At 44.2% G+C, this 21,047-nt stretch overlaps 1 protein-coding gene across 3 annotated transcripts in view; it reads left to right on the top strand.

The window, feature by feature from the left end:
• LOC138488301 (aldehyde dehydrogenase family 3 member A2-like) overlaps positions 1-21,047 on the top strand; it is an 822,258-nt gene that overhangs the window by 432,908 nt on the left and 368,303 nt on the right. For all 3 annotated transcript variants that reach the window (XM_069615183.1, XM_069615182.1, XM_069615184.1), the window contains exon 5: positions 10,347-10,555. In XM_069615183.1, the coding sequence (XP_069471284.1) occupies positions 10,347-10,555 (209 nt within the window). The remainder of the gene's footprint in view (positions 1-10,346; positions 10,556-21,047) is intronic.

The following is a 21,047-nucleotide window of genomic DNA, read 5'->3' as shown; positions in this document are numbered from 1 at the left end:
CTAAAAAGTGATGCAGCTGCACACAGTAGATTGCCTGCTGGCATTTTCCCCAGCATCGGTTGCCATGAGAACGTATGATTTAATCTATAGGCGGCATTTGTTGCCATGAGAACGTATGATTTAATCTAAAGGCAGCATTTATTTTGACGTTACTGCCTTTTTTTTGACGAGTCACATTAATCAATAGCTTCCCACATACTTTCCCTCTAACAGAATGCCTACATTTCAGCATACTTATAATATCCATCAAACAACTGTCGAATACAATGTATTTGCTCTCTTTCATTAGACTGTCATCCGACGTCAACGTTGTTTCGGCCTGTGACGTTGCGGAGATTTCAACACTTTGGAAAGAAATATCTCTGACATCAAGTTCTGATGCGTCGGTGGATGCTGCTGCTGGTTCATTCTGTCATTTCAACATCTGTTACTTCAACATTGATGGGAGAACACAACAATGTCGACAGGTTTTTGGGTGGCATTTTTTTGGCGGGTGTAGATTGTGTGAATTGGTCTGCAATATCATCTTCTTGCGGTGGTGCGGTCGCACTGTAGCAATGGTCCAATGCAACTTTGCTGTATTCTCCGGACACAATCAATTCATTTTCTGGCCATTGGACAAGAGCATCTCGAGCCTGAACACGCTGCGCCTCAATTAATAGTTCCTCTATAGTGTACATGGTCTGGCAAGCAACATCTCTCATTCGCTTCACTGTCTGTGTATGTATAGTTCTGACACCCACGGGTAACTAGAGGAGAGATTGGGAAAGGGATGTTCAGTTTAAACACAAGTTAAAGTGTAGTCCAATTGACTGGAAAAAAACATAAAATAGTCCCCAGCACAAACATTTTTTTAAAGTTATGAACTGTTTGTAACTAACCTTTTTTTGGTTTCTTTTCTTTGCAACTTTTTTGACTCGACCTTCAACATCTGCACGCTGTAGCTCCGATTCGTTTCCGCAAGTCCTCCCTTCCTCTTGCGCTGCAACGAATATATTTTCTGTATCCCCATAGGCAGCACGGAATGAGGCTCCATCGACTCCCTGAAACATAGTACTTTCATTACTATGTATCAAAATATTGTTAGCATAAAACACACGCGAGGACGAACACAGGTACATCTTAATAGCCAAACACGATTTAAACATTGTGTAGAACAATCAAAGGACAAGTATTCGACCTGTGATGATCTATTTCGATGGAACTGTCAGTATCCATACCTCTGGCTCTGCGTGGACTGCCATGAATGGTTGTATTGGAGAGGAGGCATCCGCATCTCCCTGAAACACAGTACTTGCATTAGTATGGTTTTCAATATTGGAAACATAACACACACTTGGGGTCGACGGCACAGGTACATATAAAGAGATGACCACAAATGATGCATTGTCTTAAAGAATCAAGGAAAATCTAAATATGATCACATTTCATCGACTTATTTCTCCGATTTATTTACATCTGCATCATCTAAATGGGATGTTGTGATTGTAGTGGAAGCTCTGTCGTCTCCCTGAAACACAGCACTTGGGTTAATAGGGAAGAAAGTATAGCAAATGGAATCACGTTATATGATCACGCATGATGGAGCTGTCAGTATCTATACCTCTTGCTGCTGAAGAATATCTATGGATGTTGCAAATGTAGTGCGCACGTCCGAAAGCTGTTGCGCCGAATCGTATACGCAAGGTCCTGCTTCCACTTCCCCTGGAATTACTTGAATGTCAGGCTCTGCATCAAGTGCAGGGGTTGACGCTCCATCAACTGCCTGAGACATAGCACTCGCATAAGTAAGGATTACAATATTGAAAACATAACACACACTTGGAGTCGAAAGCACAGGTACATATCAATGGCTAACCACGAATGAAACATTGTGTAGAACAATCAAACAACAAGTATTACAGCTCTGATGATGACGCTCGATGGAGCTGTCAGTATCCATACCGCCTGCTGGTGAAGAACATCTAGAAATGTTGTAGATGTGGCGGACGCTTCAGCATCTCCCTGAAAGACAGCACTTGCATTAGTATGGATAACACTAATTATAACTGAAAACAAACACCAATGGACGATAACTAAGGTGTATATGAATTGGAAAGCACTAACCAAGCATTCGGTAAAATAATTACACGATAGAATAAAGCTATTACTTGACATGCTTAAAACAAGTCTGTAGCGGAGTAGCCTAGGAAGATTACCTGATACGCGCTAGAAGTGGTTGATAACTGCGACCACGTCAAGGATGTAGAATGTTCTTGCTTCAGATTCAAGGGATAGTCAAGAAGTTGTAAAGGTAAATTATTGATTGATAATGAAATGCCAATATTAAAAATAGCCATGTAAGGCGACAGAATACTTGAAAAATGCGCAGTAAAGCACAGTTCCCTGTTCCCATAATATATACATTTCGTTTGTGGGTTATGAAATCGAAAAAGAATTTATTGATAAATGTCATTATTCAAAAAGCTATACACTTAAATCAATATCGAAAGTATTACAAGGGATACAACACCTAAAATATCAATTAATCCATTCGGCTACCTACACACTACGGAGAGGCCTAAAGCTAAATCCGGACACTTGACTCAACATTGGCGGAATGTGGACGAATGGAGTGGGAATAGCGTTTGCGAGCAATTTCCATGTCGTTCGCCGTTTATTCTTCTTTGTTACCCAAGGTGTGGCGTACATGTCCGAGGAAAAGTGGCGGCTGCAGATGCGGTATCGATCACCCCTCTTGTCCTGTAAGACTTGTTGGACTCTACTTTCCAGCTCATCCAGTGGATATCCGCAATGTCTGACCCATTCTCTTATTCGATCAACCGTTTTCGGGAATACATGCATTGTAGTGCCTTCAGATTTTGCATGGGTCTTCAAAGGGCAACTGCTAATCGAACAGGCAGGCATTGTTGATAATTCTGAAAAGTAAATATCAACATTATTATACAATATTCATGAATAAAGATTTGATTCAAAAGTAAATTAATCATACAATGATCAATGCAAGGTTTGTTTTGGTCGCAGGAACTATACCAGCTCATCATGTGCGGCTTAGTATTTGCATAAGTTGCAGAAATGTATAAATGATATGACTAAACTCTGAACATGTGACTCGTCCCTTGGATGTTCTGTCTTGCACGAGAAGGAAACATGCTTACATTATAGACTGGACCCCCGAAGGATGCAATTCAATGACTATTGACACACATGAAAATAAATAGATCTATTGATAGCATAACAATTGAAACTCAAGTCAATAGCAATGAGACCAATGAACATAGCACTATTGGGTACTCTACTCGCACTAGGGTACATGGCCTTACCTTGACCAAAAAACAGTTGGATTCAGCAAGCAGAGCAGTATGTTGCAGGAGAATAGGTGGGTGGCCACATGTAGCACACTGATGGGTTTGCCCGAAGCGGTCACAGAAGTTCACGGATAGCACGACGACGAGCAGATTAGCATAGATCTCAGTGATTGCCAGGTAGCACGTTCAGGAGTTAACTTGCAAAGCACAAAGATGTTCTCATGAGACATATCAAGTGGTTTATAAAGTATTAGAAACAGGGGTGTGTTTGTGAATGAATGACGTGTGTATGTCGTGGTATTAGGGGGGGAGGCCTGCTTCAAGGGGAGGCCTGCCTGGAGACACGGGGTCTGAGGAGGCCATGTGACTGATGGCCCCTTGGCGTGGGATACCTTTTGAAGTGTACATGTAGTTTGGCACCTTGGCCGTTCGCGCCCCTGACAGCTTGCATCCACTGGCGCAAACCGCCTTTGATAGAGGGGGGCTGGGATGGATGGGCTTGGGGCGTGCAGATAAGGCACAGGAAGACTGCTGAATGGAGACACACTTATGTGGATTGCAGGGGGGCGGCCTGCCTCAGGGGAGGCCTGCCTGGAGACACGGGGTCTGAGGAGACCTTGTGACCGATGGCCCCTTGGCGTGGGATACCTTTTTGAAGTGTACATGTAGTTTGGCACCTTGGCTGTTCGCGCCCCAGACAGCCCCACATGCCAGCGCTCATCCACGGGTGCGAACTGGCTTTGATAGGGGGGGGTTGATGGATGGGCCGGTGGGCATGCAGATAAGTGTGTGGGAGCGAGGGGCCATCAGGCCCCTCTCGATGGCCCCTTTCATGCTTTAATTCTCAGTAAGAACTCGGACCAAGTGCCTCCAGTAGTGGGTTCACCCCTTGCCCTTATGTGATAACTTTGGTTGAAGGCCTGTATAATCCTATGTTGTTAGTATAGATATATGTGTGACTTTTATAGAGACATAACCTACTAAAAGACTTTGAACAAGTGTTATTTAGTCCATGCATTATCGAGAATATTTTATGTTAGCTTAGATAGTGACCACCCTGCTTCACAGCGACCAGACCTTCACCCATTCGGAGCACAGATGTCTGACGTCCATCCTTGAATGGAGACACAATTGATTCATTTAAAAAATCGAAACAACCGTTGTTAAAATATATGTGGTGGTTTATTTTGTGTCTTATTTTCATGACACAAAAATACTAGACTTTAAAGATTATACAGGTCAGGTTGCAGCACAGCGAGAGAAAATCCCCTGTACTGACCGCTGTCACTCGGGAACGTTTCTCTTATGGCATGAACGGCACAGGCGGGTATCACTCTTAGAACGCGGTGTCCAAGTTTCCCGTGGAGCCACCATGTAAAGGAACGATAGGCCACCAGCCTGTACCACCTGTGAAAAGGAATGAAACAAACTGTTTTTAAATGACCAAGATAAGTTTAATAAACGTTTGTTGTCAATGACAATTCTTGTAACTAATGGCATTCTGCACGGACAAATGCTATCTAGACAATGCACACTTTTGAATGACTTTCATGCGTTACTATGATATGGATATATAATTTTGGATATAGTAGAAGACCATGAAATCGGAGTGGCATGACAAGTAGAGTATACTTACTCGTTACTCGGATTACGAGGACGAACAGTTGCGCGAAGTACGTGCATAAGCACCATCATTATTCTCAACACGGACCGTGTGAGGCAGGCTGCCCTGAAGTCTGGCAGCTCGGTGATGCATTGCGGTCGTGGCTCGCCTTCCGAAATGTAGGCCAGGCATCCCGAGTTTTCTCGGCAGCAGCAGTTCTCGTCCTCGGTTGGCATTAGCTCGCACCGATTGCATGTAAACCAGGTGGAGACGCCGTCCATGTGACTAGGCCCAGGCTCTTCATCTGTTGAATCGTCCTCCCAACTGTTGTCCAAATCCCCATCGTTTTCGCGTGTTTCCCTTTCCAGTAGTTCCTCCTCGGTATACTCGGGCTCGTACATGTAGGGCATTATTGTAGCCATTGTGTGGTAAACAAAGTAAAATAATTTATAGAGATGGTACAGGTGTTCACACGGGCTACAAGCGGCGAAGTTAGCTGACCAGAGCACAGAACAGAGTCACAGAATACTCTAAGTAACACAGAGAGAGGAATGGAATCGAAAATCTGTTGCTGTGTGTTGTGAAACGGTCTGTTTATACTTATTGAGGAAAGAGGCGTCCTGCCATTTCCATGGCGACGCGTCATTAGCTGAGGCGCAGAGATTGTTGACACGAGACGTGCTTTGGCATTGGGAAATGGGCGAAACGAGTCTGCTGATGACAGGCTCAGGGGCGGGGGATTTGATTTAGTGCCACAGAAGCAGGTCAGCCCAGGGCGATGGGGGAAATGATAGGATTATCACAAAATGGCAGCTCCCTGGTGCCTGTTTTCGCGTGTGTTTAATGGATGAAAACTCGGGTAAGGTCCATTGGAAATTTTTCTAAAATGGAGCCACTTAGGCTTAAAAAAACATGGCTGACCCGTAGAGACAATAAAAGTTTTTAACGGACCATGCCTTTAATTGCTGTAGTAATCCGGTATCACATATACTTCAAGCTACCTCTTTGTTTCCAAGCTGCCCCAGGACTCGCAAATCACTTTAGGGGCTAGTCTCATAGTGCGTATGTCGGGCTCCCTATTTAAGTGGACCTTATCCAGATGGTATCCCCCTATCTTCACACTCTACACTGCCCACATAAACCAATTTCCTAGAACTACTAACCTTTTGAGCATGCTAGGCCCCATATCATGTTCCCATATCATATTATTCATAACGCTACTCCTACCTCAAGAGGAAATTTCATCACACTTGAAAATGGCCTAGCCAAACTCTGATGCCCACGACACCACCCCATCCCGTGTCCCACTCCATTCCTACCTAATACGTCACCATTCCCCCAACAGCCCAATCAAGACTCTAAAGCCACCGCTTGTCTATGCCCCTGCCCAATTATATGCACAGCTACGTCCATTAATCAGCCCAAAGGTATCATCACTAACCATTAAACCTCCATCCAGGGTATGGACAGACACCATAGACTTAGATCAAGAACCAAAGACATCCACCTGAAGCCTAAACCCTCACAAAGTTCCAATTCACACACCAAAAGTCATGCCTCACCTAAAGCCCACCAAACCAAAGTGCCACCTATAACACCAGGAATTCTGTGCAAAGATACCAATGATCAACTATCTATAACGCCAACCAATTCGATATACTCTGATTCCGTCCCTAACCTCAAATGTGCACTAATCAACGCACGCTCGCTTACATGCTACAGAAATACATGACCTTATCATTGATCAACAATTAGACATCTTGGCAGTAACAGAAACCTGGTTACATCCAGCATCAGGCCCTTTACTCACCATTGCCATACCCCCAGACTATACATTCTTAGATCTGACAGAATCAATACTCGAGGAGGGGGAGTTGCCATCATAGCCAAATCCATCCTGCAAATCAGAGTTTGCCCCCTTGAGGTATTACAGGGATGCTTACCCCAAAGCTACAGTTAATCTCCCGATTGTTTACAGATCACCAAATAAAAACACCCACCCAGAACTAGACATCCCACTACTACTCACACCTATTATTAAACCACCAACCACTAGACTGGTCGGACAACTATATCATTAACTTCCCCATCAATGTTCCAGCCACCGACCCTATGACCTCAACCAAAATCTCTGCCACCTAGGAAACTAGAAATATAAAAAAACTAACAGAAGAAAAGCTCTCAGCAGCATTAAAGAAGGAACTGGCTGTCAACTTACCCATGAGTAACCACCCCATCTGCCTAGCAGACCACTACTAAAAGTGCCTATTAAACATCATTGACTCTTTAGCCCCTATTACTACTAAAACCCGTTGAGATACCAAATGGTTCAGTTTCTCGTTCAACAATAAGTTAGTCATCCTACGAAGAATGAAAAGAAGAGCATATCCATAAAAAAAAAAACTCGCCAGATTCTGCCAAAGCATTCAATGAAGCAAACAAAGTCTACAAACCAGCTATAATAACCCATAAAGCGGATGCTTATAACCTACGAATTAGCAACGTTACTTCTAATTCAAAGGAACTATTCGGCATACTTGGGGAACTAGAAAATCCCTGTCAAGACACCACACCGATTAACACCAGTAAAACCTGGTGCAACACAATCCAAAACGCTTTAGCATCCAAAATGGCACTCCTCCAAACGAAAATAGATAACAAAAGACCAGCATTGGCAAGCAAAATCATGCCCACCCTTGTTGAGGACCCAGCTAATGACAATGTCTGTAAGCCTTTCCACTTCCCACCAATTTACAAGAAATGGTATTGGATACCATATCCAAATTAAACTCCTCCAATTGCAAAGGAGACCACTACCCAGCCCACTTAATAAAACTCTGTGCCCCTACACTGACACCTATCATCATTAACTTTATTAATGCTTCATTCCATACCAATAAGTCCCCGCCAGCATTAAAGAAGCCTGGGTCACACCCCTACTAAAAAAACACTCTGCCCTTCCATTCCTACCTATTACCGTCCCATAACGACAGTCCCATTTCTCCTAAGAATAATAGATAAAATAGCATATATCCAAATCCAAAACCACTTAGAGCAACACCACGTCGTAGGTGTCAATCAGGATTTCGCCCAAACCATAGCATTGAAACAGCACTCCTGGATTTTCAAATCCAGAGACTCCTCTAGAGAAGCAGGCAAACTCTGCTTACTTATGCTGCTAGACCTTTCTGCTGCTTTCGATTTAGTAGATCATAATTGTGCGCCACCCTGAATAAAGATTTCAGTTTCTTCAAAGATGCAACCCAAGGGGTAAAATCTTTCCTAGTTGAGAGAACTTCACGTATCACCATAGGTAAAGAGTCGGCTAACCCTATACCAGTATCACCATAGGTAAAGAGTCGGCTAACCCTATACCAGTTCCCATTGGTGTACCCCAAGGATCTTGCCTCTCCTCTACCCTTTATAATGCCTACACAAATTTATTATTCACAGCTCTTGATGCTATGGGTGTCATCTATACGAACTTTGCAGACGACACCCAGATCCTCATCCCCCTATCAGGCATTTACGAGCAGGACACGACACCCAGATCCTCATCCCCCCTATCAGGCATTTACGAGCAGGACACCATACTGATTAACCAAATCTATGCACTAATTCAAAATTGGATGGCCCACAATAGTCTGTCTGAATGACGAAAAAACAGAGCTGCTCATAATTGGTCCCCCAACTAAATTATCCACACTAAAACCTGACTATGGTACCTTTTTAATATCGATTGTTCCATAATACCAGTATCCAAACATGTGAAAACATTAGGTGTCTACCCAGATGCTAATCTCACCATGTCAAATCAAATCAATGCCCTCTCCTCAGCCACTTCCTACACGGCTAAACTCATCTCGCTTAGTCGTAAATTTCTCTCTCCTAAAAACTGTGTTACATTAACAAGAGCATTAATCCTATCAAAGTTGGACTATTGCAATGTACTCCTACTAGGCACCTCAAATGCTAATCTCGCAAAGCTCCAACTGATGCAGAATAAAGCCCTACGAGCAGCACTCGGCATCAAAAAATCCGATCATATCTCCCATACTAGGAGAGAACACCACTGGCTGCCCGTTAAAGCGAGAATCATCTACAAAACACTCTGTATCACACACAAATGCATTGCTAACAAAGCGCCTAAATACAATAATAATGTGGTCACTAAAAAAAAAACACCACCAGATCACTCAGATCTAATTCAAACTCACTCTTGGAAATCCCACGTTACAAAAATGAGAGAGCTGGGGGTAGCAGCTTTAGAGTCCTAGCACTTAAACATTGGAACGCCCTTCCGATAAATATCAAAAAGGAAGATTCATTCCATAGTTTTAAAAAATCCCTAAAAGCTTTGCTTGTTAAACAATTTTAATCCACCCAATCTCTGACTCGCCCTCATCAATAACTCTTTCTGTGTTTGCCGTTATTGCCCGTTATGTATATATCGATGTAACCAACCTAACTTTTCTGTGAATTGTTAATCAATGTATTACAATGTCTGTAACTACGCCGTGATACCTCAGGGTCTGGGCGTATAATAAATGTAATAATAAAAATAAAATGTGATTCTAAGCAGATTAACAACCATCAGAAGACATGCATTACTCATCGTAATAGCATTTCTGATGATTGGATCTGCCTAGATTCACATGCGCCCACCCTTCCTCCCCTCATGGAGTCGAAGGAACATAGACATCTTGCACCTTCACTCTTCTGTACTCACTTACGCTGACCATAAGGCTCCCTCAAGGCAGAAAAAACACAATCCGAGGGACCTCGACGCGTGAGGGATTTTGGGTACACGTGTACAACAAGGATGGATATCCCCTTCATCGCAGACAAAGGGGAAGCTGATAGAAAAACAATGTAGAAAGGTTATGTCTCACATAACTCAACAACGAGGGATTATTTAAATCCTATATAAAAAAAAAGATGTCTACTGGTTGGTTGAAAGGTAGGCCAGGTTAACACAATAAAACATACACTACACGTCACGTTAGGGATAGTGTTACAGTCACGCCCATGTCGACATCCCCTTTCGATCCTAGAAAAAAAAATGCAATACTCCTGCAATTACCATTAGAATTCGGACTATATGCGCAGCATGTCAATCTAAGCAGATACAAACATCAGAAATGCTATTACGGTGATTAATGCATGTAGTCTATTGGTCCTTGAAATAAGTCTAGGAAATTCTTCATGCCAGGTCAAACTACAACATTCCCAGAAAGACCTGAAGCTTAATGCTCCCTTTCTAATCAGAATAGAGACATGTTCTCTTAGCTATTTTTACAGGTAAGTACATTTTCTTTAACTCTTATGGCTGTGCTAGTTGGAATCATTGTCATTCAGTTGTGCAGAGTACCATGTATCGTCTGCCCTACCTGTTGAGAATGAATGCTGACTACTTTTTCTCCCTTCATGGACAGGAGCTGTATCAAGTTGTGAACGGTGGGGTGACCGAGACGACTGCACTATTGAAAGAGCGGTTTGATCACATTTTGTATACCGGGAGCACAACTGTCGGGAAAATAGTCATGGAAGCTGCCTCCAAGCATTTAACACCTGTTACCCTCGAGCTAGGAGGCAAATGTCCATGCTACATTGATCAGAATTGCGATGTGGATACCGCATGCAGGTGAGGGGTGGATTACTTTGTGTTTCTTTATCTTATTGGGCCAATGGTAAAGGTGGGCAAGGTTCATGAAAAACGATGTTGACGTCATCTATGCACCAGCTTGTAATCTCAATGTTTAACATGGACTGGCAGTGGATGACACGTTTCAACCATTCCTTACCTACAAAAATAAATATTGTAATGAATCGGGGCTTGCAAAATCTAGCATTGGTGAGTAGTTTTTTTTATGAAGGACGAGTATCATTTGCATTATATTCAATTTTGCTTTTGATTATGGGGATGTTAGAAACGTATTTTCCATTTACTGCAAACACACTTTGTTTGCCGAAATGGCAAATGCAAGTTTCACTGTGCATGCTTGGTAGCATTGCACCAAATATGAAGTGTGCTTATGGTGACATGCACCATTTTACAAAAAGCACTGGTAAATATTTTGTCACCAGTCCCCTTGGGGTGAGTGCATTTCCCTTGGTCGAGTATGTAAACTAAGGAACTCGCCCTGCATGTCTAGTGAGATTTTTAACAATTTGCAAGGCATGTGAATGCACATCCTGCACTGTGTTTAGTTGAGCATAGCAGACATTTAAAGTATCTGACAAGTCAACTTGTTTTTTCAGTGGTTAGGGTTGCTCTTTTAACAGGGTAACTTCTAAAGATTGTGGGCATTGAATGTAATATTTATTAGCGTGTTCTCAGATGCAGCCCACATTGTTATTAATAGGTAGGTCTAAGTTGGGAGTTTCTCTTTATTGGCAACATTTTCTACACTGATTTAAAAACAAAAAAAATCGGACTGAGGCAGTGGTGCAGGTATCATTTTACTCCCTATTTTTAGACTTTGAGAGTCAATGTGATTTCACAGGATTAAAAATGAGTTTTCTCCTTCACAAGAGTAAAACGTATGTGGCATCCAGGCGACACAAGCAAAAAGTTAAAACTATGGTAATCATTTTCATGCGGCAGCGGTCCACATCATGACAGAGAAACCGGTTTCTCTCCCAATTAACAAAGCAGTGTGCAGTAGAACAAACTCGATCTCACAAAAGGAACGGATGAACACTAACACTGTAAGCTTCCCATGCATGCAAAAAATAGGTACAACAGCAGGATAAGCTGTTTAATGCTTCACTCGCACAGAACAGGTTAGCTTGAGTAGGAGCCTTTCAGGCTTCCCACGCACAAACAGAAAAGGTGAATCAGGGCAACAGCAATATAACCTCATCATGTATAACAGGAGAAGTAGATCACTGCATGGTAAAGAAAGGGTAGAGGATCCCCACACAGAACATATAAGGAATGGGTCTCTGCAGTATAAGCTCCCCTCACATAGAACAGGTGCACCATAGGCTTCAATAGTGCACACTTCCCTGCTAATATAAAAATGGTATGCTGTGGACCTCAGTAGGAGCAGGAACGTCATGGGTCTCAACAGTACAAGTTTACCACCGATAAGTTGTCTGTCACAGCAGTAGAGGTACCAATAACATGGTGAAGGAACTGCATGTGCAGGGGCAGTGCAAGCACCCCTACACTGAACTGGTCAATCGAGCCCCTTAGATATGCAAGCTAAAACTTGCATAGAACGGGAACAGCATAGTTCATCAGTCTGAATTCCCATCACAACGAACTTGCCCAGCAAGTGGCTAAGCAATCCAAGCTCATCTCATACAAAAAAGGAATAGCATAACTGCAGTGGGAGCACCATCCACATAGAACAGGAACAGTTAATTGCTTCTGCAGTGCAAGCTCCTCACAGTTGGAACTATTATAGCATTTATAGCGACTAGTTCAAACACGAAGGCTAACTGCTTCCGGAATCAGAAAAACTCCACATAATAGTAGGATTTTAGTAAACCGGAATTGGAAAGAATTCCACCTTAGAAAACCAAATAATAATTATGCACCATTTCCCAACCCCTCTACAGACAGCTGCTTCTCTTCCTAAAGCAGAAGAGCGTGTTAATATTACAGGAGGATGTCATTCATTACACCTTTCGTTTTTCCTCTACGAAGGGTCTTCACATTTGAGCTCTTCTGTATATATTTACATTTTTAAGACGCAAAGAAACCTAGCCAGTTACACAGTAAAGCGAACATGCCCTGTATTTTGTGTTTTGAGGTTTGATAACGGAATTCTTTGTTGGTTTAAGTCCTCATTTAATGGAATTGGTACAACTTGATGGTATGCTAGTTTTGCAATAGGATTGCGCAGAGAGGCACGTGCTCAATGCTCAAATCTGTATCTAATCTCATGGTCAAATGTTGGCTGGCCAGACTTCGCCTTAACATCATTCAGAGGTCAGTAAACTGACTATATCTACTGAGCTAATGATAATCACAGTGCTTAGAAGTTGAAGGAATCCTGCATGAAGTGTTACATACACATTTTAAATGCCTATCTGGATTACCAGTACCAGGACGTGTTTTCCCGAGCTTCTATTTAATTTCTAAATGGAACCTTTTCATTGTTGTTTTGGAACGGCGATTGAACTGGCTGGGGAGTCAGAGTTGAATGTTTTAAGTCTAGTCTTGAAGATTTGAAAGAGACTGTGACCCTTGCGATTGGAGTAATGATAGTCACTCCCCCTTTATCAAGGGCCCTGCTCTTGACCATTCATATATAGTACTGTTTACCACATTGAGCCAAGTTGTGGTTTAATGGGCCCGTAAATTACACATTGCATGCTCATTAGTGCCGCAGATAAGGTTTTGATGTGGGTACTATTCACACACTATTTTAATAATAATTTGTCTCTGCAAGAGTGTAAAAAGTATGCAACCGGCAACCAGGACATTACTGAACTTGAAAATGAATAAAACACAAAAGCAAAACAGTTCCGTAGCAGAGGTGTGGCTTCAAAGAAGTTATTACATTCTATGGAAAATGTTATCCACGTTAGTGTGTAAAACACCACATAGATGCAGCTTTATGATGCAATCCAAGCCAGCATTCACTGATGAAGTATAAAAATGATACTTCCCAATGTAACTGCATTTTCCATCTTATTAGTGCTGCGATCCTAAAATGCTAGGAAAATATACATGTATAATTCTTCTCCCCATGAGCATCTACAGGCACAACACAAAGCGGAAGTTAAACAGAAAGAAACCATTCATCATCTCACTGTGTGCAGTTTCTGACCGGTTCACTGCACACAGCTCATAGAAAAGTGTCCGAACCACTCACATGTCCGGATTTTCTACTCCGGACAATTCAATTGATGTACTTCTTGGCTCTGGACAATTCCAGTCTTACCCCATAGTACTGAACAAATGTTTAGTTCCCAATGTGTTGGCACAGATGAAACTTAGAACTGATTTTGGACTTTAATATTGCTCTTCATGCTGTAGGAAATAGTGTTCAGCCCTATTGTACTATGAGGCGTCGCATAGTGGCAAGCCTGAGGTACAACTCTGTGCAGAGTCCTGCAGGGCCAGGTGTTATTCAGATGTGATTGTATGTCATTGCTCTGCAAACCTCTATGTACCAGGGCATCAGTGGCCATGACTAGATATGTCCAGACTTCATTCACATACTGGTTTTATGGTTGAATCTACAGCTGTAGAGTTAGCGCGTGAAGAAGCCTGTAAAGTTTAAATGTTGCACTACCCACTTATTGGGATGTAATCTTCAATTACTCCTAGACGTTTGAGGAAGTGCTTCGGGATGCAGAAGATTATTCTGGATCTGTGTAAGGTAACAGTTGGTAAATCCTACATCACCCCCTCTCCCCCCCCCCTGCCAAGCAAGAACACTTGAGATAGTGAAACTCTTCTTAGTGATTATGATACCGAACTGTACTCTTCCTGGGCATACAAAGGGATGTGCTAACTCCCCATTAATTGGCAGGACTGGTCTTGTTGCAAGCCTGAAACCCTCAGAAGAAGGCTGCTCACTTTCTCTTTGCATGCATGTAGCAACCTAAGCAAGGAAATCCACACGAGAAGCACTATAACCTGATAGTGTTAGGCCTGCAGCTGCATCAGACTGAACTACAGACTAGACAACAAAAAATGGCTGCTTTATGAGTAACTCATTTCTTTCTGAAGTGCTATCAATAGAGGAGACCTCCAACCTTCCACCACCAACGCAGTGCCTCTGTGGACCAGACTGGCACTCCAGTTCAATTACTTCTCCAGCATTGGACTGATCATATTCACACCCTACTGTAGCACTATGTACAGCCTAGTCATTACATTTTGAGCCATTCTCCCTGCAGCCAATGAGGTGGGTAGGCCATTATTGCTCTGGGACATTGTTCTACTTGATTTCCTGTTTTATAATCTTTCTACATTTACAAGTGCATTCATCGGTTTTCTTAATGTCACATGACTTACATTTTCAGGTGCTTTTGAGAGTTTTACTTCCATGGGAGGCTTCTTTTGATGGGTGGAGGTGGGGTTCAATGCATATATTACATTTGCCCTCACCATCCGGCAGAGGACTGGCCTCTTAAATACTGGGACCCTGAGAAATGGGCATGTGCAGATACACTGTTGGCTTAGTGATCGAGCAAGTGCAGGGTCAAAAGCCGAATTCACCAAAACTTCACAATGCAAAAGGGACCCCAGGAAAGAACACCTAAACACAATGGGACCGCATATGATGAATTACAAATTGGAAAGGCTCAATCTTGGCACAAGCCAGTGTCGCTGCTCCTTCTGAGCTGCAATGTCTTTAAGATTGTCAATGTAAAGTTTTAGGTTGGGAAAATGTGTACACGCACTAATTATGTATTATAGAAGCAATACGGACACACAAGATTTACTACTGTAAATGGTGGCATACATTGGTGGGATTCTCTACATAATCCCAGCAGCTCAGGGTGATAATTTCTTGCAGTTTAAGTTTTGATTGTATTCTTCTACGTCTCTGTCTCTCTCCAGGGACACACTCTTCTAACAAAGTCCAAAGGGGATGGTGGGCAGAGTTTTAATCATTTTATTTATTTCCATTTTTAAACTGCTCACACAGCCTGGGGGCACCGAGGCTCTGTTACAGAATTTTTTGTTGTCTTAGTTGCATATTTATAACGCGCTTAAATTCCCAGAGGTTTCTAAGCGCAGACCCGTGGATCGAACCTGAGTTGCTTTGTGTCGTCTTGCTTCCAAGGCGAGAACGTTGCCACTGAGCTATCCTCCAGGGAGTTCAAATCCTTTTAGCCTCCTGGCTAACCCTAAACTGCAGATTGAGTTCTCCAAGTTTGGCCAACAAAAGTATTCATACAACCATACTTTCAAAGTCCATCCCTATTCTAGAAAACAAACCTAGAACAATCCTGTGGATAATTACTCTCATGTTTAATGAGTTCTATTTTCTTCAGGACCCTTTGACATTTGCGTAGCACTTCAGATTCTCACTGTTCATATAAGCTCCTTCTGGCCTCTGGCTTTCAATATACCTTTCTTAAGTTCCTCTGTGACCTGTGGTTGGTTGTGTAACTCTTTTCCCATCTCAACCTCTGCTAGTAATACACTTCACTTAGGGCTCATTTATATGTCTACTGGCTCAGCACTTTCTTGTATGCTTCAGAACATCTGGTCCTCAGCCCTAGTTTCTTAATTCGGTCTACCGCCTTCAGGTTGCTTCATGGATTTCTTTCTCTGCACCAGTCTCTTAGGTCTTCATGAGCTCTTATCTCTCACAATTCTCCTTATGTCTCTGCATGACCTCTGGTTCTCTCTGGGTTCTATGATACCTCTCTGAGACCTCTTGTCTTTAGAGGAATCTGAGGTCTCTCCACGTCTTCTGATTTCATTCCAGTTCTCTTAAGAGGAACACTTATATCTGCCCCCTTTGTTCAGGCAGATATGTTCTCTCCTGCCAAGGGCTGTTTTTCTTGGGTTCTTCAAGGAAACACTGCAAGTCTTCTTTCTTGTCTTATGTTGGTAGGGATAACCTCTCGTGGGTTCTCTTTTAAATGCACCACTAGCTGCTACGGTGGGACCTCTGGCATACTCTTTCTAGAGCAACTTCTGCATAGCTGATAGTAAGTTCACTACCTCTTCCCAAGTAGCAATCGCCCCATATATTCAGGGTGTGGTTTGAAAAAAAGTCTGTTTCTTCCAATTCGTTGCCTTTCGCATTTATCAGGTTAGTAACAATCTGATAATTATGAGTTTGTATTTAATTATGGTGAAATCAAAATGGTTTTTACCTGAGTAAGAATTATATAATATTCTAAATGTGTTGGAGTCAAAACATCTAACACTTTTTTGAGTGGTGATAACTTAGATTAAGAGAATGTATGTATATAATGAACTTGTATACATAAACATTATTTTATTTGGTTCAACTTTATTAATAAAAGGTAGATTCACGTTATACTCCTACAATCATTGCACCAAATAACCATGGTGGGTAAAGTTAAAACATATCTGTTACATAAACTGACTACAGTGGTACACAGCACTGGCAGAGGCGGAGAAGTAGCAACCACATTCCTTAGTCCAGGGACAACCCATCCGCTGTCGGTGTCAGGCCACTAAGCAATAAGGTATGCCTTGAGAGGGCCCCAAATGTTTTTCGGCCTGGCTCGTGGCCCACACAGAAGTCCATATTCTTTATCAAGCTCACCCAGCCTAGACAGACTGTCCAGCCATGCCCAGGTAGTAGGGGGGGCCCGGCGGGTTCATCGCAGCAATGTACACTTCCTTGCTATGATCATACTGCTAGTCACCCAAACATATGGCACAGTAGATCAAGAGGCACAACACATTCCAGCATCCCCGAGAGGATTCCCGTCTCAAAACTCTAACTGAGGTCACAACCACAGTATATGGAGGAAATCAGCTGAGTGTGCATGACAGCGTGGACATTTGTCGCTCTTGGAGGGATCAAACCATACATGTCGAGCGGGTGCTAAGTATACTCTGTGTAATGTCTTAAGTTGGATCAGCTGGAGTCGGGTGTTAAACGCCCCCTCCTCACCCATGCAACCTCTCACACAATACTGCCCACTGTCTATCCCAGAGTGCACCCATGGCGTCCTGTTCCCATTGTCGTCTACATTTCGAACAACACTTTGGGGGAAGAGGTGACTCTCGCTGTACCGTCCCATAGATGGACGACACCAGACGCCTGGCATTAGCGGAGTAGTTGGATGGGCAGCTGCAGATGAGACTCCGGGAATGTAGGGCACCAATATAGCAATCTTCCACAGGGCCCTGCATCCATCTTTGCTGAAGCGGCTCTTGCAGAACAAACACCCCTCCAGGGTAAAAATATCACATGGTGCTTATCCCTGCCCCCCACCGACCCCCTTTCATTCATAAGTGCCTTATCACAGGTGGGTCTGAGGCATTCAATCCTCCAGAGTTGGAGCCCGGGGTCATACTGGATGTCCACATCCAACATCTTGAAAAGCCGCTTCCATGCATATACCGTGCAGGCCACCAGGTCGACTTTGAACCTCTCCACCACCTTACCCGAGACTAGAACTTCCTGGATCACATAGGGGCGCACCAAGCATTTTCCAATGCGCACATGTGGGTATGCCGGAGATCCCGGCATCCAATAGGAAGCAAAATGCACTTGGGCTGCCAAAAACAATACAGCTCCATATCTGGTGCACCTATACCCCCTTGGTCCCATGGTAGCACCAGAATGTCCCATTTTTATACATTGGGGATTTAGGGTGCCACGCCAGTTGCACCAACATTGTTTTTAACTTCGCAAATAAGGCTGCCCCCGGCCACACAGGCATATTCTGAAAGATATATAACAATTTTAGAACCACGATCATCTTGGCAATAGCCACCCTACCCAGCAGGGACAGAGGGAGGGTGCACCATCTGTCCACTCTCTTTCAGGATCTGCAGGTGTGCCGCGGGATCCTTCTCCAAGAGAGACTGGGAATTCCTACTGACCCACATTCCCAAATACTTAACTGAGGACTGTTCCCATCTAAACCCCTCGAGCTCCTCAAGCCACGCTGTTTTCTCAGTAAACGGGATAGGTTTGGTCCAGTTCACAGGAAGCCCGGAGTATTGACCAAAAACCACTTGCGCCGAACACCATAGATTCTCCCTAGGGTTCTTAAAAAATACTGTATCTTCTGCATTTAGCAAAACCAGTTCCCTTCTCCCCCCAACGCTTCCGCAACCTGGCCGCTAGGGGTTCGATAACTAATGCAAACAGTAGCGGGGATAGCGGGCACCCCTGTCTGGTACCACTTCCCAGTGCAAACACTTCAGAATACTTTCGAAATAAGCCAATCCTTACCACTGCGCCTGACTACAGGAGCCGCACGGCTGAACAAAAATATTCTTTAAGCACCCGCAACACCTCGTACAGATAGTCCCACTCCACCAAGTAAATTGAGCGCCTTCTCCAGGTCTAGCAGAGCTGCCACCACTTGCACCCCAGGAAAAAAAACCTGTGCAGATTTAATGAGGTCAACCTTCCCGGGATAAAACCAGACTGATCAACGTGGACTAAACTTGACACAAATAGCAGTTTCTCCAGCATTGGATCTTTCATGGATTCACATGCTTAGAATATTCCCCGTTGTCAGACTGGGAACCCTCGGTACACATATATAGTCGTTTCCTATAGGAAAAACTTCCGACACCAGTAGACCAGTGTGAAATATGTAAAGGTTTTTCCCAAAAAACCTTGAAAGATCGGAGTCGGCGGCTGGTATCGTGGTTAAATGACGGGGCGGGAGCATACCCTCAGTCGGAGGCTGGCTCCGTGCGCAGCGTGGCCTCGACGAAAACATCGGGAGCCCCACGCCGTTCAACCTCGGAACCACCGGCGAAGAAGACTCGACCGGCGGAAGAGGATGTTCCACGAAGCCACTCTTCCAAGGACTCTTCAAAAGAATCTTCAAAAAGGTCATCATCGTCGAAAAAACAAGGAAAGGAAAGGCCAAAATCCTCCTCGGGCGATCCTCGTAGATCTGCCACTGGTAGAGAATCGGATAAACGCAGGGAGAGCGCCGTTAAGGCGGGACCGCCTAAGCCACCTGCAGGCCCACCGTCGACAACGACGAACCAGTCAGTGTCCTCACTGCCTCTGACGCAGTTGGTTTCCCCCGTCATCAACCCAACGACGACGACGGCGACAATGTCCTCGTCGACCGAAGTTCTGGCCTGGAGACCAGAAGTTTTTGATCTGGGTTTGCCGGACACGTTGCTGCATGAACAAGCAGTGTCGATTTCCTCGAAGGAGGACGACGGTTTCAGGATTGCGGGCCCGGAAGACCTTGGGCTACGAGCCAAGTCTCCATCAGGAGCAACCTGCTCCCAGGTGTTTACCCAACTTCCAAACTCTCAATCGGCCCTTTCCATGGAGGTCCTGTCCTCCTTACAGTCGCTGCTGAAATCGCTGGATGAAAGGCTTCCACCTGTGGCGTCTACTCCCCCCCGTCGACGAACCCGGCCCGTCACACCGTCCAACCAGAACGATCGGAGTTCCGGTGACCCCAGTAGTCCAGGAGGAGGGTGAGCTTTCGGACTCTTTATATGACCGTGGGTCAGCATCGGATATCTCCCTGTCTCCATCTAGGGATCCATCCTGGGTTTCGGATGTGGAACTGGAAACACCAAAGAGCCCCACTCACCCGTCGCCACCAGACGATATTGGCGCTTTTCATTCAATGATGGAAAAGGCATGCAAGGAGTTAGGCCTGGTCCAGCAGGAAGAGAAAAAGGATTGCTTTCTATTCGACCATATGGGTAAGAATAGACGTTCAGTATTCTCAATACCCATTTTAGATCATGTCTGGAAAGAGGGTGTTCAAACTATGCGTCATCCGTTTTCTGAACCGGCCGTCAAAGGCCGCATTGAAAAGAAATTTAAAGTGCCAGACTCTACACCGAAGTGTCTTTCGTCCCAACCTACACCTGATTCAGTGGTGTCGGCAGCGGCGACGAGGAAAGCGAAGGCCCAACACAAATGCTCTACCCCTCCGGATAATGAGACAAGGCGCCAAGACGTGTTTGGTAAGAAGGTTCTTTCCGTGGGTGCTGCAACTGTGAAAGCAGCCAACTCTCTGGCTATTGTGGCCAGGTACGACAGGGAGATGTGGCACAGACTAGCCCCTATACTGGACCACCTTCCGGAGGAGCATAGAAGAACGGCGATGTCTCTGGTACGAGAAGGCGAAGAGGCGTCGAATCATGCTATTAACATAGCGGTGGACCTGGCAGATTCGGGCTTTAAGCAGATAAACAACGGAGTTGTTCTAAGACGCCAGGCTTGGCTTAAGTGCACCAACTTCAGGCCCGAGGTGCAGTATAAAGTATTGGACATGCCCTTCGAAGGTGACCTTCTTTTCGGAGAAAAGGTGGATGAGGCCATGAAGGGCATGAAGGAGGATTCGGATACGGCACGTTCGTTGGGTGCTCTTCAGAGTGGTAAACACTTTCGATCCTTTCGTCCCTTTAGAGGGGCATCTGGCAACTCAAGATTTTCTACACCCAGGGATAGATCCTTTGGCAGATCGGCATACCCTTCCCAAGGATATAGGCGCGCCTCTCAAAACTC

Source organism: Ambystoma mexicanum, chromosome 9, assembly GCF_040938575.1.
Source record: "Ambystoma mexicanum isolate Mex_15411 chromosome 9, UKY_AmexF1_1, whole genome shotgun sequence".
NCBI classification, from domain to species: domain Eukaryota; kingdom Metazoa; phylum Chordata; class Amphibia; order Caudata; family Ambystomatidae; genus Ambystoma; species Ambystoma mexicanum.
Note: the sequence above shows the minus strand (reverse complement) of the source record. Positions and strands in the feature narration are given on the sequence as shown.